The 23,011-nt window shown below is 32.7% G+C and overlaps 3 protein-coding genes across 6 annotated transcripts; 1 reads left to right on the top strand and 2 right to left on the bottom strand.

Annotated features, from left to right (window-relative positions):
• The first annotated feature begins 7,009 nt into the window (after positions 1-7,009).
• Positions 7,010-10,796, top strand: LOC130943889 (inactive TPR repeat-containing thioredoxin TTL3-like). The gene is made up of 7 exons (XM_057871968.1): positions 7,010-7,929; positions 8,717-8,912; positions 9,008-9,192; positions 9,286-9,619; positions 9,721-9,922; positions 10,038-10,144; positions 10,232-10,796. Exons 1-7 carry the CDS (start codon positions 7,196-7,198, stop codon positions 10,385-10,387), a joined length of 1,914 nt encoding a protein of 637 aa, XP_057727951.1. The 5' UTR covers positions 7,010-7,195; the 3' UTR covers positions 10,388-10,796.
• A 1,138-nt stretch (positions 10,797-11,934) lies between these two features.
• LOC130945885 (uncharacterized protein At5g01610-like) lies at positions 11,935-12,348 on the bottom strand. The gene has a single exon (XM_057874580.1). The coding sequence runs from the start codon at positions 12,346-12,348 to the stop codon at positions 11,935-11,937; it is 414 nt and encodes a 137-aa protein (XP_057730563.1).
• Positions 12,349-17,414: 5,066 nt separating this feature from the next.
• LOC130943805 (bifunctional riboflavin kinase/FMN phosphatase-like) lies at positions 17,415-22,054 on the bottom strand. 4 transcript variants are annotated; one of them, XM_057871830.1, is made up of 11 exons: positions 21,802-22,054; positions 21,498-21,602; positions 21,190-21,379; positions 20,821-20,951; positions 20,176-20,245; positions 19,856-19,921; positions 19,440-19,591; positions 19,272-19,349; positions 18,173-18,261; positions 17,865-17,963; positions 17,415-17,757 (listed from the first exon to the last, which is right to left on the bottom strand). In XM_057871830.1, exons 2-11 carry the CDS (start codon positions 21,586-21,588, stop codon positions 17,665-17,667), a joined length of 1,059 nt encoding a protein of 352 aa, XP_057727813.1. In that variant the 5' UTR covers positions 21,589-21,602; positions 21,802-22,054; the 3' UTR covers positions 17,415-17,664. The 4 variants fall into 4 exon arrangements, with proteins under 4 accessions (XP_057727813.1, XP_057727810.1, XP_057727811.1 ...); XM_057871827.1 differs by having other exon boundaries at positions 18,125-18,261; positions 21,802-22,053; XM_057871828.1 differs by having other exon boundaries at positions 18,125-18,261; positions 21,498-21,608; positions 21,802-22,041.
• Positions 22,055-23,011: the final 957 nt, after the last annotated feature.

Raw genomic sequence — 23,011 nt, forward strand, 5'->3', positions numbered from 1 at the left:
GCTTAATGACCATGCCTATGTTAAGGTGTTCTTCTTTCTCATTTTATGTGCTTTTAATTTCTTCAATTTTCTCTCATTTTAATTAATTGTTCATTTAATTCATTCAATTTTCAGCATTGCAATTGGCACTAGATAGCCATTTTCAAATTTTGGTGGTTGTGGTAGCAAAAATAGATGAAGGATAGAAGCAGAAGAAGAGGGAGCCGCGGTTATATTATTAGGAATAGGAATTGGGTTTAAATACGAAGGGAGATAAAATATAAGAAATATTTTAAAATTATCAATAAAAATTTAAAGATTGATTGTTTTTGTCGAACAAAATATACTTTATATGAAAATAATTTTAGTTTCAATTTTTCATGGTCAATTTTATTAGTATTTGAATCTTACATGATAAAAAATAAGAGTTAATAGTCAAAATCGTCCCTAAAAGATACTCCAATCTCTATTTTGGTCATTGAAAGATAAAATTAATCAAAATCGTCTCCGAAAGATACACGACTTGGTCACATTAATTCTTTCGTCAGTTGGATGATAATGTGGTGGGTTAATGCTACGTCTCACAAGATGATTGGTTGACGTATCAGATCAGTGACACGTGGCACGCCACATTTCAGTTGACATGTAAAAATGTTATTTATAATCAAAATAGTTATTAAAAGTTCAAACGTAAGTTATTTTCATTCCTAAAATTTTAAAAATTAATCAAATTAGTCTTTATATAATTTTTTTATTTTTTTATAATATTAAATTTGAAATATTTTTTGATACTACTAATTTTAATAAAAATGTAATTGACAAACAAAAAGTTAGTAATTATATCTTTTCTTCTTAAATTTTTTTCAATAAAATTATCTCTCTCATTTAATTCTTCTCAAAATTTCTCTTATTCTTTTATATTCTAAAACATTTTTTCTCACATTATTGCATTTTACTGGAGTATATATATATATATACTCAAACTTAAAATGTATGTATTTGTTAATCTAAACAAAGTTATATGCTCAAAATCAAAATTTATGTATGTTAACCAAAATAAAGTTATACCACTATTTTTTTTCTGCTATATCTTTTTTTTTTCATTACGGTATTACTTACATATATGATGTAATGGTAGTAATATTAAAAGTCAAAATTCAAGAAGAACCACAAATTTTACTTCACTTTCAAACTTTACAACATATTAAAAATTTATTGCTTAATTATTATTATTATTATTATTATTATTATTATTATTATTATATGCTAAACGAATTGTGTAAGACCCCGTATTTTTTTAAAATTAAATAATTAACTATTTATAAACTAATATATTATATTAAAATATATTTTTTAAAAAAATATTTTTTTAACAAAAATAATTAAATAAAATTTTATTATTATTATTATTATTATTATTATTATTATTATTATTATTATTATTATTATTATTATTATTATTATTATTATTATTATTATTATTATTATCCCTTGGCCGAATCCTTAAGGGAGTTGAGGATTAAAAAAGTAAAGATAAAGAAAGCAAACGTGGCTTGCATGTAAACTTATATATATAAAATCATGACATATATCCAAATCATTGTATTCATTAATCATCTTTACTTCATTTGCTTCTTTGTATCACCGAATTAATATGAGGGAATAAGAGAAAGGAAATTGACCGAGAGAGAAAGAATTGATTTTTTGTGATTCGTAATTCTAATAAAAAATCTAATCCGGTAAAAGTGTTCGTATTCTCCTTTTCTACATGTTGGCGTTATTTTTATCTGGTAGAAGTTGACGGTGATGTAATTTCTTTTTCCCTTGAGCTCAGTCAATTGGAGTTTTAGGAGGCACAGACGATTCTTAACGTTTTCTTCTTCAGCAGTTCGGTCAGAAAACTTCTCCGGAGGTCCCGTTAGTTTGATTTCGTATGGAGGTAGGGTTTGGTAACTTTATAATAATTAAATGTGAGTTTGATAAATGAATGTTGATTTAGCTGATTATTGCGTGAATTTGAATGAGTTTATGTTAAATTATTGTTGAATTATTATTGTTTGCTTGAGATTTTGATTCAGTTATGTATGAACAACTAGCTGGGATGCTTTGATTATTTTGGGAATAAGAAATGGAATTTTCAAAAGTTTGAAGAAATATATTAACTGATTTTTGAATTATTAAAGAAATATTTTTGCTGTTGGAGTCGGTTGGATTATTAATTGTTTTAAAGATTTTGGAGAATGGCATAAAGATGTGGTTTTAGTTTTAAAAGAAAAAGAGAAGATAAATCGGCACGTGTACTTATGAGAATGATTGAAAGGTCACGAGAGGGTGACGGAAAGTAAATAATGATGGTGCCGATGTGAAAGTGTTAAGCCGTGGGCTTTGTTTTTGAATGATTGTGCGGGGACGTCCGTGTGAATGGAACGGCTTCCAGGAGAAAGTGGCACATGTTTTAGCTGGAGAATCAGCGCCTGCAAGTACTTGCAGAGGTCATGTTCGGCATACTTCAGCTGGAGAATCAGCGCCTGCAAGAAGTGGAAACTTGCAGAGGTTATGCCGCTGGAATGCCTTATCTGACTTGTGGGTCGGATTGCGTCGGGTGCGGGTCGAAACCGACAAATGAGCTCATTACCTGCGATAGGAATAGACATGAATCATGCTTGTTTGCACATATCTCTGTGATGTGTAACTCTGTGATTGTGTGTGTGCGCTGCGTGACTGATTGACTTCTGAGTTCTTTTATTATTCATACTTATAAGTGTTTTGTTGTTAGTTGCGGTTGGTTAATAATGGCAAAATGAACTTAATTTCTAACCCCGACCCTACTAAGAACTTTCCGGTTCTTACCCCCTATCTCCACCCCTTTCAGCTACAGGTGCAAAGGCTCATTGTCAAGTTACGGGAGCACAGAGGAATATGTTTATAAGTTGAGTTTTTAGGATTTGTTTTCCCCTCGCCTTGTTAGTTAGAGTTTTTAGAGGGGTAGGATTTGTTTTTGGGAATCTTGAAATAAGTTTATGTATTTAATACTATGTGAATATATATACTTTTGTGATTTAGTGGCGTAAAATAAAGTCTCTTTTCGTTTTCTTAATTAAAGTTTCGGTTCGTATTCGCGAAGGCTCAATATTAGATAAAGATAGTATATAATAAAAAAGGTTTAGAGGTAAGTAGCACTCAGACTTTTAGTACGATCATGAGGTGCTAAAAGTTAGGGTGTTACATTATGGTATCAGAGCAGTTCCTTCCCGTTAGAGCCTTGGGAATAGACTGACTATGCTTTACTGCATACTCTGAGTGTCTGTCATGCAATAGGACTTGTCTTAATGACAAGAGTTTGAGTTTTAGATGCATGACTGTCTATTGATTAATGTCGTTAGTTTACCGTTGCATATCTGTTAATACTAAGTTTGGCCAACTTAATGTTGATGGTTTATGTATACGAGAAAGTTAACGGGTTATCATAGGCAAAATAGAAGTAATAGGTAACGTGAATCGTGGGTTTTGGGAACGTTAGAGGTTAAGTTTTAGGGGTAAGCTTCGTTTCAACGTATAATCCTTACTTGTGCTAATGTAGCTTGAAGTCATCTTTTCCTTGACTGCTTGTAGTGAAATTCTTTGTTTCGAACTTCTTTCTTGAGATGTGTTTTGAATAACTCTCGACCATATCTTGTCATTCATAAGATATGATTTCTCTCACGTTTAAAAAATTGAACATGTTAAATCTTTCTGTTTTTCTTTGACATGTTTAAAAGGGAAATTAGTATGAATCTTTTTCAATTTATATCAATTTTCGAGAACAAAAATTTTTATAAGTGAGGTAAAATGTAAGACCCCGTATTTTTTTAAAATTAAATAATTAACTATTTATAAACTAATATATTATATTAAAATATAATTTTTTAAAAAATTATTTTTTTAATAAAAATAATTAAATAAAATTTTTATTATTATTATTATTATTATTATTATTATTATTATTATTATTATTATTATTATTATTATTATTATTATTATTATTATTATCCCTTGGCCGAAGCCTTAAGGGAGTTGAGGATTAAAAAAGTAAAGATAAAGAAAGCAAACGTGGCTTGCATGTAAACTTATATATATAAAATCATGACACATATCCAAATCATTGTATTCATTAATCATCTTTACTTCATTTGCTTCTTTGTATCACCGAATTAATATGAGGGAATAAGAGAAAGGAAATTGACCGAGAGAGAAAGAAAGAGAACCGAAGCTCCTTTGATCTTCCGGCCTTGATTTCTTGTGATTCGTAACTCTAATAAAAAAATCTAATCCGATAAAAGTGTTTGTATTCTCCTCTTTTACATGTTGGCGTTACTTTTATTCGGTAGAAGTTGACGGTAATGTAGCTCTTTTTCCCCTTGAACTCGGTCAATTGGAGTTTTAGGAGGTACAGACGATTCTTAACGTTTTCTTCTTCAGCAGTTCGGTCAGAAAACTTTTATGGAGGTCCCGTTAGTTTGATTTCGTATGGAGGTAGGATTTGGTAACTTTATAATAATTAAATGTGAGTTTGATAAGTGAATGTTGATTTAGCTGATTATTGCGTGAATTTGAATGAGTTTATGTTAAATTATTGTTGAATTATTGTTGTTTGCTTGAGATTTTGATTCAGTTATGTATGAACAACTAGCTGGGATGCTTTGATTATTTTGGGAATAAGAAATGGAATTTTCAAAAGCTTTAAGAAATATATTAACTGATTTTTGAATTATTAAAGAAATATTTTTGCTGCTGGAGTCGGTTGGATTATTAATTGTTTTAAAGATTTTGGAGAATGGCATAAAGATGTGGTTTTAGTTTTAAAAGAAAAAGAGAATATAAATCGGCACGTGTACTTATGAGAATGATTGAAAGGTCACGAGAGGGTGACGAAAAGTAAATAGTGATGGTGCCGATGTGAAAGTGTTAAGCCGTGGGCTTTGTTTTTGAATGATTGTGCGGGGATGCCCGTGTGAATGGAATGACTTCCAGGAGAAAGTGGCACATGCTTCAGCTGGAGAATCAGCGCCTGCAAGTACTTGCAGAGGTCATGTTCGGCATACTTCAGCTGGAGAATCAGCGCCTGCAAGAAGTGAAAACTTGCAGAGGTTATGCCGCTGGAATGCCTTATCTGACTTGCAGGTCGGATTGCGTCGGGTGCGGGTCGAAACCGACAAATGAGCTCATTACCTGCGATAGGAATAGACATGCATCATGCTTGTTTGCGCATATCTCTGTGATGTGTAACTCTGTGATTGTGTGTGTGTGCTGCGTGACTGATTGACTTTTGAGTTCTTTTATTATTCATGCTTATAAGTGTTTTGTTGTTAGTTGCGGTTGGTTAATAATGGCAAAATGAACTTAACTTCTAACCCCGATCCTACTAAGAACTTTCCGGTTCTTACCCCCTATCTCCACCCCTTTCAGCTACAGGTGTAAAGGCTCATTGTCAAGTTACAGGAGTACAGAGGAATATGTTTATAAGTTGAGTTGTTAGGATTTGTTTTCCCCTCGCCTTGTTAGTTAGAGTTTTTAGAGGGGTAGGATTTGTTTTTGGGAATCTTGAAATAAGTTTATGTATTTAATACTATGTGAATATATATACTTTTGTGATTTAGTGGCGTAAAATAAAGTCTCTTTTCGTTTTCTTAATTAAAGTTTCGATTCGTATTCGCGAAGGCTCAATATTAGATAAAGATAGTATATAATAAAAAGGTTTAGAGGTAAGTAGCACTCAGACTTTTAGTACGATTATGAGGTGCTAAAAGTTAGGGTGTTACAAATTGCTTCTTAAGCGTACTACATACAAAGATCATAATAAATTTTTGTGTGTTTCATATGTTTGAGATAGATTATATAATTTTTCTTTTAATATTACTATCATTACATTCTATATATAAGTAATACTGTAATGAAAAAAAAAAGATGTGGTAGAAAAAAATAGTGGTATAACTTTGTTTAGGTTAACATACATAAATTTTGATTTTGAGCATATAACTTTGTTTAGGTTAACAAATATGTACATTTCAATTTTGAGTATATATATATATATATATATATATATATATTCCAGCAAAATGTAATAATATAAGAAAAAATGTTTTAGAATGGAAAAGAATAAGAGAGATTTTGAAAAGAATTAAAGGAGAGAGATAATTTTATTGAAAAAAATTTTAAGAAGGAAAGATACAATTACTAATTTTTTGTTTGTCAATTACATTTCTATCAAAATTAATAGTATCAAAAAATATTTTAAATTTAATATTATCAAGAAAAAATAAAAAAAAATTATATAAGGACTAATTTGATTAATTTTTAAAATTTTAGGGATGAAAATGATTTACTTCTGAACTTTAAAGACTATTTTGATTATAAATAACATTTTTACATGTCAACTGACATGTGGCGTGCCACGTGCTACTGATCTGATACGTCAACCAATCATCTTGTGACACGTAACATTAACCTCACAATGTCATCTTGCCATGTGGCACTTAACGTGACATGTCACCATCTAACTGACAAAAAAATTATCGTAACTAAATCGTGTATCATTCAGAAATGATTTTGACTATTAACTCTAAAAAATAACTATTTATTCTAATTATATTAGATAACCAATTAAAATATCAGTCAATTATAACTGGCTATTAATTAAACTGCAAACAAGTTCAATTAAATAAACGTAAGTAGGGTAAATCATAATTTTTTTAATTTAAATCGACATCTTTTTCATTTAAATCGCATTTTATTTATTAAATCAGTATTTTAGGATAAAGTTGGCTGTTTTGCGAAATAATTAGCAGGAAGAGGTGTTGGCTACACAATTTTTTTTTTTTTTCCGAAATCTATTACAATGCTAACTGAACTTATATAAAAAATTAATTTGATTCGCATTTAATATCTAGCAAAATAATTTTCATCCATTGGAAAGATGGAAAGACGAGTTTACCCTTTCCTTGACTACTATCTTTCTCTTGTCACTGTAGCTTGATGTCATGGCATCCTAAACTCAAACCATTGTCCCCTCCTTTCTCTTTCACGAATTTGCCCTTCCCTCCTCCTCCTTCTTCTTCTTCTTCTTCTTCTTCCCACTAGCGGTGACCAGCCACAATACACTCCACTGTAAAAACATTAACACCTTCTCCATTCTCATTTCTCATTTTATAAATAATAATAATAATAAAATAAAGAAAAAATGTCTAAGGCTATACACCAACCGGGTTTAGATTCTGTGTGTTGCGACCGCACCATGAACAAGCCTGATTCCACCAACCTCGATCTACGACCTTCCCCTCTCAAACTCACCACCACCTCCGGAGCCAGAACCAAGAATCCACCCCGTGCCCCTACTAACCCAGCCAACTTCTCCGGCGACCTCGCCGGAGCACACGACGCCGTCCGATCCGTCCCGGCGCCCCCGAGGAGCTCCAAACCAGGTCACCGGAGAACTGTTTCCGCCGGAGCTCCGCTAATCTACTCCGGAGGAAGCTCAAACACCAGCCCGAACCTTTCTCCCGGCGGGAACATCTTCCCTGCCGGAAAATCTCCCAAACCAGTTGCTCTACCCACGCGCGGGCCGAGCCGGCCAGATGTTCTCGGCTCCGGCGCCGTGAACTATGGCCGCGGCAGCATCGTGCGAGGTGGTGGGGGCGCCAAGCATGGGAACAGCACCAACGGTTGTTGTGATGCTGAAGAATTGAAGAGGTTAGGGAATGAGTTTTATAGGAATGGGAACTTCGTGGATGCTCTGGCAATGTATGATCGTGCTGTTGCGGTGTCACCGGGCAATGCGGCGTGCCGGAGTAACCGTGCCGCGGCGCTTACAGCGTTGGGGAGGCTGGGAGAGGCCGCAAAGGAGTGTGATGAGGCTGTGAGTTTGGACCCTGGTTATGCCAGGGCGCATAAGAGGCTTGCTTCTCTATATTTGCGGTATATATAAAATTCAAAATTCTTGTGTTGTCTTCTTGATATTTGTTATGTGTGATGAACTGATGATGAAGATTTTGATGTTAATGGTTTGAGCTTGACTATGATTTGACTTGAGACAGAGTTGTCTGATTTATGTGATTAATTCCAAATCAAGTAGGATAAGACTTCATTGTTGTCTGTGATGAAGGATGCAATGACATTGTGTTATTGTCTTCTTTTATGATCGGGCTTTTGTTTATGAAGAGTAATCAATCACCTTGATGGTTCAATCTTCAAACCTTTGAAAATGATAGCGTAAATAAGCTATTTTGTTAATTTTTAAAATTTCTGTTTTCCTTTTTTCTTGGTATAGTGTTATACTGTTTATATAGTGTGTAACTGGTGCCCTGATTTTTTAGCATCATTAAGACACTTGGAGAGTTATGTGTTCATAAATGAAGATTTCAGTTGCATCGTTAGCGTATAGGCTATGGGAAAATGTGTGACTCGTGTTTTAACAATGATTGGAGATTTCAGTTACATTACCACGTTCATTATAAATGTAACTGAAATACGATTTCAGTTACATTACCACGTTCATTATAAATGTAACTGAAATCATGACTTATTTCAGTTACATTGATCTCTGTATGTCAAAAATGGGGTCTACAATATGGGTTCCAATAAAATTTTTTATGCTTATGTGATAAAATTTCAGTTCTAATTTGTAAATTTTCATATTTTTTATGGCTTTATAAGTTGTAGATTTGATGTTCTCTTCATCTTGATTGATTTAGAACTTATGTAGCTTTGGGCAGGTAGAAAACTCACAGCTTCACCTCTCTCTATCTGGGCTAAAAGTGGATCAATATGAAGAGCAAACACTGATGTTCTTAGAGAAGCATCTAAACCGATGTGAAGATGCACGAAAGGTTGGTGATTGGAAGAGCGTACTTAGGGAAACAGAGGCGGCCATTGCGGTTGGAGCAGACTTCTCACCTCAGGTAGGCTCTTGATCAATAAAATGAGCATAAAATTCCATATTTTCGAAATTGATACACATTGCTTCCGTTTCCTAACTTATTAGATTACTACTTAGCTTGTTGCTTGTAAAGCAGAAGCTTATTTGAAGCTTCATCTGTTTGAGGATGCGGAATCCACACTTTCAAACATTCCCAAGGTGGAAGGTTGTCCCCTGGCCTACTCTCAAACCAAGTTTTTTGGCATGCTTGGTGAAGCCTACGTGCCTTTTGTCTCTGCACAGGTTGAGATGGCCTTGGGAAGGTAAAAAAATCTTAAGATTCCAAATCCATGACTAGAAAGAACATTTAACTGAGCGATTCAAGAAACAAATGATGGGTTGTTAGCATGTTGCAGGTTTGAGACTGCTGTTGCTGCAGCAGAAAAGGCTAGCCTGTTAGATCACAGTAATGTTGAAGTTGCCAGGATTGTTAATACTGTAAAAATGGTTGCAAGAGCTCGATCAAGGGGCAATGATCTTTTCAGCTCTGGCAAGTTCTCTCAAGCGTGTTCTGCTTATGGCGAAGGCCTCAAATATGACTGTTTCAACTATGTTCTATATTGCAATAGAGCTATTTGTTGGTCTAAACTTGGACTATGGGAACAATCTGTTCAAGATTGCAACCAAGCTCTTCTCATTCAACCAAATTACACCAAGGCACTTTTCCGCAGAGCTGCATCAAATGCAAAGGTGAAATCACTTGCATTGTGCATCTGTCTCTGTTTCTGTTTTTAGCTTTTTCGCTTGAACTTCTTCATTGTTCCTTGTTAATATGCGTGACCTTTCTACAGCTTGAAAGATGGGCGGAAGTTGTTAAAGATTACGAGACTTTAAGGTGTGAACTCCCCGAAGACAGTGAAGTTGCTGAATTTCTTCGCCAGGCTAAACTAGCATTGGAAAAATCTCGTGAAGCGGTATATGCTACCAAGTTTGGAGTTGAAGTCGAAGAAATCTTGGCACTAGATAAATTCAAGGCAGCTATTGCTTCTGCTGGTAAATTCAATACCCTATGTATATATGCAATTTTTTTAAAAAGTTCTTAACAATGTTGGTTCAGCATTTTTCTTGCTTCAATTAATGTACTTATAAGGAAAATCTCAATATTCAGGTGTTTCGGTTGTTCATTTCAAAGTGGCATCAAATGAACTATGTGAAGAAATATCTCCATTCGTAAATACATTGTGTGTTAGATATCCATCTGTCAAGTTTATTAGGGTAAGCAATGCAAGAAGTGACTCTTTATGAGTATTCTAAGATACAATTTTCACATTGGTCTAAATTCTCATTGGCATTCCATTGCAGGTGGATGTTGAAGAGTGTCTATCAATAGCAAAAGCTGAAAACATTAGAATTGTTCCAACTTTCAAAATATATAAAAATGGGGTGAAGGTGAAGGAAATGATCCGGCCAATCCACCAGTTGTTAGAGGACTCAGTAAGGAAAAATAGTAGTCTCTAAAATTTTTAGGATTCATGTTCATTATTTTGCATTTTTCACAACATGGAATTGAAGAAGGTGCTCTAAGATTACACCAACAATAGTCCAAATTTAGGAAGTTCAACTCTCTGATGCATACAAATGGATAACATTTTTTTTTCAACATTGCTTTGGTCAACTAAAAAGGCATAAAAATTCACAGCACCTTAGGCAGGCAAACCTCAGAGATAAATGTTAGTTAACATCTTGAAATCATGTATGTGTATCTTTTTCCTTCTCTCAACTAATTTAGTTCTTATTTTCTTTCTCCAATGTATTAAATCCCCCCCCCCCCCTCTCTTTCCTTTTTCCTTCTTTCAATACATTTTTATTTTGTTGTTTGATTCTGAATTAGATTGTGTACAGTATTGGTTAAGACTCGCATTTCTCCCATTATGTTTGAAATGATATTACAGTATTTTCTTCTTGAGTCATATTCAAAATTAAGATCCTGTGTAGAGACCAAAATACAAAAAAAAAAAAAAAAAAAAAATTAAGAACCGGTGTTGGATAAACAACTACAATCTTTTAAGTTCGTTTCAAATTTCTAATTAAAACCTAAATAAGAAGTTAGATTTATAGAAAGAAGCTCTAAAAAGTGTATGGTCTGCACATAAGCCGTAGCAAGATGAAATATATAGAATGTAAGTTCGGCCGCCGAAGGGAAAATCCTAATACAGAGGTGAAGATTGGAGAAAACATTTTATGAAAAGTTAAAAATTTTAAGTATCTTGGGTGTGTCATACAGGATAATAGAGAGATTGAACAGGATGTAAATCATAAGATTCAAGCATGTTGGTCAAAATGGTGGAGTGTATTTGGTTTTACATGTGACAAAAAAATGTCTTTTAACTTAAAGGTAAATTCTATCACACTGCTATCAGACCGACTATTCTTTATAGTACAGAGTGTTGAGTGGCTAAAGGGGAGCATAAGTTAAGTGTGATAGAGATGAAGATATTGAGATGGATGAGTGGTCATACGTGATTGAATAGAATAAGGAACGAAGATATAAGAGAGAAAATTGGAGTAGCACCTATTATGGAAAAGATGGTAGAATCACATCTCAGGTGGTTTGAACATGTGAGAAGAAAACCGACAGAACACCCGGTCAGAAGGGTGGATGAAATTGAAGATGGACAAGGGATAAAATGTAGAGGAAGACAATCCATGAAGTGGTCAAACGAGATCTACATGTGAATGGTCTCTCTATAGACATGATACATGATAGAACTCAATGATGTCGTTTAATCAATGTAGCCGACCCTGCCTATTGGGACAAGGCTTTGTTGTTGTTGTTGTTGTTGAAGTTTAAATACTTGCATGAAAGAATAATAATAATAATAATAATAAAACAAAACCATAAAAACCTTCATATAATATAGCTGAATCAAATCCAATAACATCAGATAAAGTAGTAGGCAAATGAAAGCATTTATCTGCTTATTCTATGCCAAGCATGCAAATGTTGGCTCTAATGTAATGAAAGTTGAATAACAGCGACAAGATGACTTATTTTTCATATACTATTACTGGCCGGCGGCAAAGGCCTCAACCGGGAAAGTCTTGGTGATTCCGGCAAGGCTCTTGAAGTGGATCTTCCCAGTTGGTGGATCATCAACACTGATCTCACTCACTGGTGGCCACAGCATAAGCTCCTTGGCCTTCACACCCTTGAGTTTCTTGATCTTCTTCTTTGATATGAACCCTGTGATCTCTGAGTCATAGCTCACTAGCTTCTTCACCATCTTGAACTCATGCTCCACCTTCTTCTTCTGCACTATCCACATGTACCCTGTGCTCTTCACATACCCTACTTCCACCACATCTTGAAGTGGGAGAAGCCCTGCCGGAAGTTCATACTCTTGCAGCAACGAAACGGCCATCTTTAGGCCTTCCTCGTCGCCCTTCTTCACAATCCCTCCTTCCTTATTATCAGCCATTGATTGATATCAATCTAATGCTTTGCTCAAGATTGATATGTAAATGCTGTTTTGTATTTATATATAGTTCATTGATGAACCATTTTGTGTGTGCTTGTGTGTACATATATGGATAGAGAACCACTAGAGATGTAGTAATGGACAATGTTTGTGCTTGGTGGAGATCGAAGTGAATATCTCATTGTATGAATCGTCCAATCTTATCTTTCATTTTCACTATATTATTTCGATACAAATTTAACCGTTTTTAGATTTTTAGCGTGGCTTTTCACTTCAATAAACTTAATTTTCACCTTTAAATCTTGTTTATTAGTAATATAAACCTAAACTTTTAATGTGCAAATATAGCTATTCTTTTTTATTACTTGTATTCACCACCTTTGTCAACTAGCATTTGTCATGGATTGGACGGTTTAATAAACATTTTTGTGGTGAAAATTGCTTAATTGCATTTAGCTTTGTAAGTATAGCGACTAGCTAGGTTATTAGGAAGAGGTGCTACACGACACAAAACCAATCTGAGCAACCAAAGTAGGTTTTTGTTTGTTTACAAGAGTTGAACTTGTTTTGATTGCAGTAGTGCGCTTAATCAAAAGGCTAAATGAAAAGAAGTTAAAAAAAAAAAAGGAAATTTAGCATTCGTTTTATTTAGAGTATTTACCCATTTTAGTTCTCAAAGAATTTTAGACTAGACACTTTAGTTCCCAACTAAAATTAATTACTCGATTAGTCCTTAATAATTAATTCCGTCAGTCACTTAGGTTCTTGGTTCCGTCAATTATAACGGAAGATAAAATAGTCCTTAACAACTCTAATAGGGGACTAAATGATCCCTGACAACTCTAAGAGGAGACAAAATGATCCCTGACTCCTTTGTTGGAAAACGATATTGTTCTTCCCCAATTTTCATCATATCTCGTATAACCCTAACATTCATACTCTCCTTCTTCACTTTCACAGTCTTCTCTTCCATCTATTTCTTCCTCCTCTTCAGCTCCAAGATCAAGCCATGGTGTAACTGCCACGCATGTCGCATCTATCTCAACATGTCATGGACCACATACTTTCTAAATCTCTGTGACTGGTATACCCACCTCCTATGCACTTTACCCACCAGAAACATCCACTTCCACATCCTTGATAACAGCATCACCTCCAACCCCGACAACGTCCACCACATCCTCAAGACCAAGTTCCACAACTATCTCAAGAGCATGTCTTTCTCCACTCTCCGGCAAGCAATATAAATTGTTGGACATTAGGACATCATGAGAAGATTATTCTTCAACATCATATGCAAATTCTCATTTGAAATGGACCTCGAGTGCTTCATTCCTTCTCTTCCGGAGTCCAAGTTGGCAGACAGTTTCAACCTCGCATCCAAGCTATCAGTAGAATGAGCAATGTCGCCGTTGCCACTCATATGAAAACTGAAGTGGTTACTGAACATTGGTTCGAAGAAGAAGTTAAAGGAAGCGATTGGAGTGGTGGACAATGTGGTCATGGAGATGATAGGGCAGAGGAGGAGGGAGATAGCGACAATGACGACGGGTCTTAACAAATCAGACTTGCTGTCAAGATTCATGGGATCCATCGAATACGACAAGTACTTGAGAGACATAGTCATTAGTTTTCCGAGTATGAATTAGTTGAAAACGTCTTCTTGTGAACATTGAAATCGTAGAGTGTGCATTATGTAGCTTGAAGTTACAGTGTTAGATTGTTAGTGTTATGCGAGATATGATGAAAATTGGAAGAAAATAATATCATTTCCGAGCAAAGGAGGTCAGGGACCATTTTGTCCCCTGTTAGAGTTGTCAGAGACTATTTTATCCTATATTAAAGTTGACGGCGCAAAGGACTTAAGTGACTTACGGAATTAATTATTAGAGACTAATCAAATAATTAATTTTAATTGACAATTAAAGTATCTGATTCAAAATTCTTTAAAAACCAAAATAAATAAATACTCTTTTATTTATCATACAATTTGTCCATCTCCTCCTTTTTTTAATTTTTTCCATACCAATTTCTCAAGGAGAGAAATTTTTGTTTAAGCACAAGTTCATAAACTTTTAAATTATATATAAAGAGGTATTTGACGTGTAAAATCATAATTAGTGGACCACAATGTACATGTATTGTGCTACCTTTATATATTTATATTTTGAATAAATCTCTACATTCAAGTCTTTTAATTAACTAAGTACTTTTGACCTAATTTACTTCTATACGTTATACTTTTAACAAACTTTTGATTCAACGTGCAAATATATATAACTTCTTTTTTTATGCGGATTTTATTTTCTTTTTCGAATTTTTTTAGTATTTTCTACGTCTTTTACGTTTTGTTTTATCTCTGCGTTTTATGTTTCTCCTTCTTCTTTATGTTCTATTCCTTCTTTGCGTTCTCTTTGTTCAAAATCAATGCTCTTTTATGTGATTTGAAGATTTGGATTAAAATTTTTAAAATTAAGCTGTGAAATTAGGTTTGAACAGGTATTTCGTTTTTAAAGATAATGAATTATTCAAGTTCAGATTGTCAATTGAACCAGAGCGAAGTGAATTATTATTTTGGATCGAATCAAGTGGCTAAGGTGTGGTTCGAATCTAGTTAATGTAGTTCGTTAGTAGTTTATAATTTTATATGTGAATACTTTTGTTTTTGTTTGTGAAAATTTAAGTTTATGGTTGATGGCTTGAATTGAATGAAGTGTAGGAGTTCTGAATTTGAATTATTATTTTGATGAATCTGTTTTCGTTCACGTTTCAGTGTATTTGGTTTATAAATTGGTGCATGTTGAAAATGCTTTCGGTGTATTTTCAAGTTCAGACTCAATTGAACGAGGGAGAATTGTAAAAATTGCATCAATCGGAGAAGATGATGATGAATCTAGTGTGGATTCAGATTAAACATGGTGGCTATTTTGGTTTTTATTTAGTTTTAAAGTGGTTGTTTCAGTTTTTATTTAGTTTAAAGTGTGTTTGTTTTTGTTGTTTGTTAGATATTTTTAATTGTCTTTGTTTTTATATTTAATTATTGGAACAAGTTAAAATTATATTAAATTTGAATGTGATATACTCTTGTTATTTTAGTTTATTGACCGTTTTAAACTTCATTTTATGGTAATTGAAATTCTGATTATTAACTTTTAAAAAAATTGAAAAATCGACCGAACCAAATTGCTGTTAATTTGATTCGGTTCAATTTTCTTACAAATAACAAACTGAACGGTTAATATTGTAAAAGAATCGAACAGATCGATTAAGTTGATCTTCAATCTAAAACTGAATTGTTTACACTTCTAATTTAAGCTGATTTTTTATTGTCTTCTAAATATTATGGAAATTAAATTTACGACTTGTGCTAATTAAGATTTCGTAGCCATAAATATAAAATGATGTGGCATGTTTATTAGGAGAGAATTTCAGAGCAACTCCAATGGATTAATTTTGAATATTACTTTTGATTTGTATTGAATATCATTTTTAAAATGGTACTAATATCAATAAAAAGATACCATATTACTTAAAAAAAGAAGAGTGAAATGCTGCCATTTATTTAAAGTCATTCAGTGAACACTAATGGTATTACTGTAATATTGTTATTATAACATTGTTTTATTGTAATGTTATAATGTTGTTTCATTATAATATTGTAACAAAAATTCAATCAAAATGTACTCAAATAAATTAGATGTATTCAGTTGTATTTTGTATTTTATTATTCTATTTTTTATTATCATCAATTTGGTAAAAAAATGGATCCGAATCAATTTAACGTAAGTTCTTTTCTGAATTATTTACAAAATTCTAATTTTCCTCTCAATCTAAATATGGTATATAATCGTTAATTTTGTAATTTTATATATTTTATTTTATTTAAATATTCATAATTTAATTAAATTTATTTAAAATAATTAAAAATAATTTAAAATTTAAATTGAAATAAAATTAAGTATTGTAGTGACAAATTTTACATTAAATTTTAAATTAAGTATTATGATATATGATCTCACAAATACTTATGTGATATTTTATGAGACCCAAAATAAAATGAAATTAATACTAAACATTGAAAATGTTCTTACAAATTATGGAAAGAAGGATTTCTATATTAAACTTACTTAAACTTGACTTATGCGTTTTGCGTGACTAAAATAATTTTTTTTATATAAAAAGTTATTTAACAAAAAAATTGAAAAAGAATAACAAGTCTATTTTTGTTATTTAGAAAAAGTTGTTTAATTAAAATTAAAAATCTTATATTTGTAAGTCAAAACTAATCATTTATACTATTGTTCTTCTGTATATCTCATTTTCTAATTATAAGAAGATACATGTTATATAATCAGCCGAATTTATTATTTTTAGTAATTTCTTTTAACTATTAACTCAATTCTTTTAGTCTAGTAATCTAATAATATATTTTAGCACATAATTTTAAACATTGACAATTAACTCATAATAAAAAATAATAAATTCTGCTGACTCTCTAATAATAAAAAAAATACTAGATAAACAATAAAATTTGTTATTTTTAACCGTCACTTTTTAACTATCAACCCAATTCCTCTATAAAACAGCATTATAATTAGTTAGATAGATCTTATGGACATTTGTTATTCATATACAAACTTATTCTTATAAATTCATGCATTAACAATTCATAGCTAGAATGGCCAATCTGACTTATAGGTAACTGCTTAGCTAAGTAACAGGAAAGAACCTTCATCGTGATGAGAAATTTGTGTGTCTACGTTCTCTCTTAAGGAATTTGAAGCAAGGGCCATTGGCGCTCCATTTTTCTTGAGTTCAGAAAAATAAGTCTATATTATCCATCAGCTTCAAAAAAGCTTTGTTTCTTCGTTGCAACATTTGAACTCACAACAGCAACTCATGGCAGCACCAAAGTTTAGTCTATCTATAATCAATGTTCTTATAATAACAATACATGTATTATTTTCCTCCAGGGACTCGCTCAACTCTCAAGTATAATTTAGAACCAAGAAAAATTAAAGAAGCAATAGCATTTTTCTTTCCCACATATACGCATGCATGGATGATGAACAACAATTGATTGCTATATTATTGCATTTTCACTTTAAGAATTTCGTAATATGTTATTTATTACTATTACAACTTTACAAGCACTTCCTTTTCCTTATGAATCATTTCAATGCACGTCTTATGTTATAAAATTAATTCCACAGCTATGAAAGCTGCAACAAGTTGGATAATTTTTGCTTCATCTTCTCAAACAATTACTGTAAAGCCTCACGTGAACTGCATCCTCCACGTGAAGCTTTATTTTACTTAAAAAGAATAAGTGAATGATGGTAAATCCAGTGAAGCTCTTGCAATAGACTTGTATTCTTCTAGTTTCTCCAATTCCCTTGATGTGAGTTCCTGTTCATACATACAAGTTAGATACCAGAAAGGGAAAATTACTAGTCATAAACTTTGTTTTGTTAAGATTTGTTTGGCATCATGCATAATAAGATTATTATCATTACCTTCTTGTCAAAAGCACTTATGTAGCCAACAAGATGAATTTGCATGCGCTGCTGCTCATACATATGGTCATCACTATTGGGATCAATAAGGCATATATGCTGCAAAATGAGCCACAATAATCTTCATTAGGGAATATATTGTTAATGCAGCATTTAGAGAATCAATGGTTTGTCCAGATAGCAATATGTTGTATACTAAGAAGAATTTTGCATTGAATTTTTTTTAAGAAGATTATCATTTTTCTTTTTTGGCTACTCACTATTCTTTTGTTGGCAACATGGTTGAGATGGTTCAAATGAATGCTAACCAATATCTTAAAGTTCCTATCAGCATGAACCTTGCCCCAACCAAAGTAAAGTCCAAAAACTTGACCAGGAAGAGCACCTGTTGCATTCTCTGCATTAAGGAATTAAAGTTCATCAGATTGATATAAAAAGAAAATGATAAACCTTTGATTTAGTCCCTAGCCAAAAACACAAGGGACAAAGTGGACCGTTAGAATTTGAAAGTGACAAATTCATCCCTCACCATTTTGACACTCCCTTACAATTCAAAATTAGTAGACATATTAGTCCTTCCAGTATGTGTGCGAATTTTGTATTGAAGAACAAATCTGTTACATTCCCTGATGATGTAAGGGTATCAGGAGAGAGAGGAATAGAAGCTTCAAATCTTAAATCAAGGAAAATTCCACCTCTACCTTTTCACTATAGTAGAAAAAATAAGAGAGGGTAAAATGGGAAAGAATGATTTGGGAAATATGGTTGTAACTAACTTGCCACATGGCTCGGGTAGTGAGGGAAGCATGAGAGCTGAGGGTATTTGATAATAGATTGAGGGAGAGAAGACAGATTTTGGGAGTAAGGAGTGAGAATTAGACTAGGAGAGAGGCTGGCTCTCTAATTTCAGCCCCTATCTTTCATTCCTACTGTTTCATTACTTCATACTGTAATTCTGCATTTTCTAAATTCAATATGAGTACATGGGTGAGATTTCCTTGATCCACTCCCTTGATTTTGTGACCTTTGTGTGGGTGTTTTTGTGCTTGTGCAAATACCAGTTTTTTACAATTACCTTTTCTGAATGGAAAAGGTTCTCATTTTTAAATCTTGAGAAACGACTTTGTCCTTCATATTTTCAGTGAGGACAACATTAGGAATTTGCTGAAATAAAAATTGTTAAATTAGAAAGAGTGTAGTTGAAGGAATGAGTGACTGTGTTAGCTGCTTTGAAAGATCTGAGATTAATCACATTCCTAATTAGTTTAAAGAGTATGTTAGATAACTTCTTACTTCGATGTCATAACTCATCTAAGTAGGAACATGGAAGTACACGACACACAAAATATTAGTTGTTCATCACCTTGTCAACTTTATGAAATCAAAGAAAATAAGAATTTCACCAACCTGTAGATTCATGTAGAGCTCCATTAACATACACACCACTCACATGAATCGGCTCAATAGGCAATGTGTTATCTAGCCCTACACAAATATTTGTGTTGTAAAGATTGGTCTCATCTGAGAATATAGTATGTACAAAAAGTAAATCTAAGATGTGAGTGTAGTGCATACAGTCGTCGAAAGGTGGAAGGCCCCATAGCTCAGGTTGAAACTCTAAAAGTGAGTGAAGCACTGCATCTGCTAGTAGATAACAATCGACTTCCCCTCGAGACGGTATAGCTACTACCTTCATTTTTGCAGCATTTGCTGCTTTGACACCAACCCTGGTAAAGTACATTGCAGAACACAAATTATATGCAGCAAATATGACTATTACAACAAAGAACATTTGAGTGGCTGCACAAATGGTGAATAAAAACTTGGCATAGATGTTATGATAATACAGGGTTGAATGTTTAGTAGCTACCATAATTGGTCAAGAACTCAATGATTTATTAGCAGTAAGTCATGAAATAAAAATATTGTAGACTGTAAAATCACAAAATAAAATTAAACATATATTCTTGGAGAAACTCTGGGGAACTTACAAGGAATCCTCAATCACCAAGCAGTTAGATGCATCTACACCCATTTTCTTGGCAGCTTCTTCAAATCTGTAACAGATAGACTTTCTTACTAGCATGCTCAAACTGCAAAAGTAAAATTAACCAAAAAATGGACATGAAGGTAAAACTAAGAAAATATTGAGTCGTTGCATGGAATGGAGACTGATGGCCATGGATTATTGACTTTGTCAAGAGAACATCTGAAAGAACTCTGCCTGGGGGACCTTATAAATATTTCGTATGTTCCCTTCAAGGCATTTCAGAGGTCAATGTTTAAAATTACAAGTAGCAGAGAATCTTACAAATACGGAGAAGGCTTCCCAGATTTAACTTGATCACTTCCTAGAATTACAGAAAAGCTTTCTTTCCAACCTGCAGAAAACAATTCTTATAAACATCATCAAATATATAACTTTAAGCTGGAAATTTATTATATAACATGGCAATGCAAAAAGCATTCATGAACAAAAGGAAAATGTAAAAGAAAAAGAAAAAAAAGGATAGACAATTTCATCCTGTGGTTTAGAAGGAAATCTTTCCAAAGCAGATCCTCTACTCCGGAACTGCTTTCAATCAATTTAAATTTTCAGTTACTAATCAGCCACAAGGTTATCAAACTCTGGAATTAACTTGTAAGTTTAGGTTCCAAATATAAATTTACAATTTTAACATAGTAAACTTTTTTACCTATGCACAACTCGAGTTTGATGACCATTATCAAACATAATGATGCACATTCCTCCAAAGTCATATCATCCATGTGTGTTATGGAAAAACTTTAAAGACATTAGGCTAATTCTTTGGTTCATTACAAAACTATAACGGAAAGAAAGCAAAAGGAATTAAAGGTATGCTGTTTTTCCTTGGCATAATTACAAATGGCATGGTGATTATAAAAATAAAAAAGGAAATGATAACTGGCTAGGTAACAGGAAAGTGGAAACAACCATTATGATGAGAAATTTTCACATCTATGTTCTCTCTCAAGGAGTTTGAAGCAAGGGCCATAGGCACTCCATTTTTCTTGAGATGGTTAATAAGGCGATTAGCACCGGGCAAGGCTTTGGCTTCTGTCCACCTAAACCAATTGATTTGAAAATAAAAAGTTCAGAAAAACATGTCCATAATCTCCATCAGCTTTGAAAACATGTTTAGAAAATCACATTTCTTACTAACTACTACAGTTAACAATTAATTTATCCGCCTAACTATTTAGTGTTTTTTTTGTGTATCAAATGAGCAGTTACCTTCCATTTCAACATTAAGAATCAATCCAATGCCATAAATTTTTGTTATAGGAAGAATTCGAGTGTTACCTTTCTCTGTAGAGAGGAGTGATTTCTTTGATGAATTGTTCAGGTGTCAATGGGAGTTCATAGTCCTTCAAAATTACATCAACAGATTCCTGCTGTGTCATCCCTACCCTTTTCTTCTCTTCCTTCTCCTTGTCAAGTTCCTTTCCATACTTTGCCAGAAATCCATTCAACACACCCCTTGTTGCTCTCTCTGCACCACAAGCATCAACATACATTTGAGCGAAAATAAGTACACATAACATTTCTCGGAAACACATTTTTTGCCACAACATAGAGAGAAACAAAAGGGGTAATAAAGAATACAATACCAGTATCTAGAAGTGTTCCATCCAAGTCAAAAATGACAGCTGAAATCTTTGTTTCCTCATTGCAACCTTTGAACTCACAACAGCAACTCATGGCAGCAACCAAACCTGTGCCTATCCAAATCTATGTTATATACAATACGAGGTTATTAAGTGATTGGCAATCCTATAAATAAATACCACATGGTCCAGTTCCATTCATTTACTTGCATGTCACAGGGAACGTGCACACAAAATGAATTGGTAATTAACACAGAGTTAGATGCTAAATTAACTATGCAAATAGATTATATATGAACTTGATCACCTTGTGTGTAAGGAATTAATCTATGATTGAGAACCAGAGTGGGGTATGCATCGTGGTTTGGTCTTTTGGGTGAAGCAAAGTATCAAACAGTTGGTGAACGTGAGTCACTAGAAGAGCATCATCCTATGGATATTCCATCCACTGGAACTTATTATTTGCGGCATAAAGCGATGCCACTATCAGTTTATACTTTATATGCGATTCATAGTTTCATCACTTTCACCAAACTTTTCATGCTCAAAATTGTCTGAAAATTTTACAACATTCTCGTATACAAATTACATTCTAAAATGTATACTTCAACTTCAAAATTAATATTATATTAATTATTCTGTTGGTTCCTATAGTTTTGCGAAATTTTCAATTAGGTCTCTCTATTTTTTTTCCTTTTCATTAGTTCCTGCACCAATTTTTTTTAATTACATCTCTTTTAGTAGTAATTGGCTTAATTGTATAGGGACCCAATTAAAAAAAATTTGATATAGAGACTCAAATAAAAGAGAAAAAAAATGTAAGGACTCAATTAAAAAAAAAAATTAGTACAAGGACTCAAATAAAAAAAAAATATAAAGACCTAATTAAAAATTTCATAAAATTATAAGGAGCAACAAACTAATTATTTTTTCTTTCTTACTTTTATGTTTTGTACAGTAAATATCAATATTAAAAAAATGCATATACGAAATATTTAAGAATTGAGAAAATTTAAATACTAGTATTTTTATTAATTATTTAATTAGTAAAAAAAATAATAATCTCATACTATAAATATAATTTCATATTATTAAAAACACTAATAATAATTAATTAATAGTTACAAATTACAAAACATGTAACACTCCTAAAAATTTTTCTAAACTTCTATGGAATGAAGTGAGTTTTGTGTGGGAAAAATATTTGGAGTGGAAAATTATTGAATAGGTGCACGTGCCTTTTACGGTAGCCACTACTGATTAAGAAGTGTGTTATTTACACTGACAGAGCTTTCTCTTTTGAGCATCTTTTGGGATCATCCCATCTTCTTCCCAAATCAGCAGCCTCAAATGATGTGTGAAGTGAAATCCCTTATTTTTTTAATAATCCCTTTCATTTTCTGAGAGATGTGTGAACTGATATATATAATTCATCCTTATTCATAGAATAAGTCAACATCATACTCTTTTACTATTAAATAAAGCATATAGGATTCACATGGGATGATCATTACAAA

Source organism: Arachis stenosperma, chromosome 8, assembly GCF_014773155.1.
Source record: "Arachis stenosperma cultivar V10309 chromosome 8, arast.V10309.gnm1.PFL2, whole genome shotgun sequence".
NCBI classification, from domain to species: domain Eukaryota; kingdom Viridiplantae; phylum Streptophyta; class Magnoliopsida; order Fabales; family Fabaceae; genus Arachis; species Arachis stenosperma.

Bases quoted from the DNA above. Each gene is read 5' to 3' on its own strand.
- LOC130943889 (XM_057871968.1), top strand. From the start codon at position 7,196: ATGTCTAAGGCTATACACCAACCGGGTTTAGATTCTGTGTGTTGCGAC. The intron at 7,930-8,716 runs GTATATATAAAA...GAACTTATGTAG, and splicing joins CTTGCTTCTCTATATTTGCG to CTTTGGGCAGGTAGAAAACT. The intron at 9,193-9,285 runs GTAAAAAAATCT...AGCATGTTGCAG, and splicing joins GTTGAGATGGCCTTGGGAAG to GTTTGAGACTGCTGTTGCTG.
- LOC130945885 (XM_057874580.1), bottom strand. From the start codon at position 12,348: ATGGCTGATAATAAGGAAGGAGGGATTGTGAAGAAGGGCGACGAGGAA.
- LOC130943805 (XM_057871827.1), bottom strand. From the start codon at position 21,588: ATGAGTTGCTGTTGTGAGTTCAAAGGTTGCAATGAGGAAACAAAGATT. The intron at 19,922-20,175 runs GTAAGATTCTCT...TATCTGTTACAG, and splicing joins GGGAAGCCTTCTCCGTATTT to ATTTGAAGAAGCTGCCAAGA. The intron at 19,350-19,439 runs GTATGCACTACA...ATATTTGTGTAG, and splicing joins CCTTCCACCTTTCGACGACT to GGCTAGATAACACATTGCCT.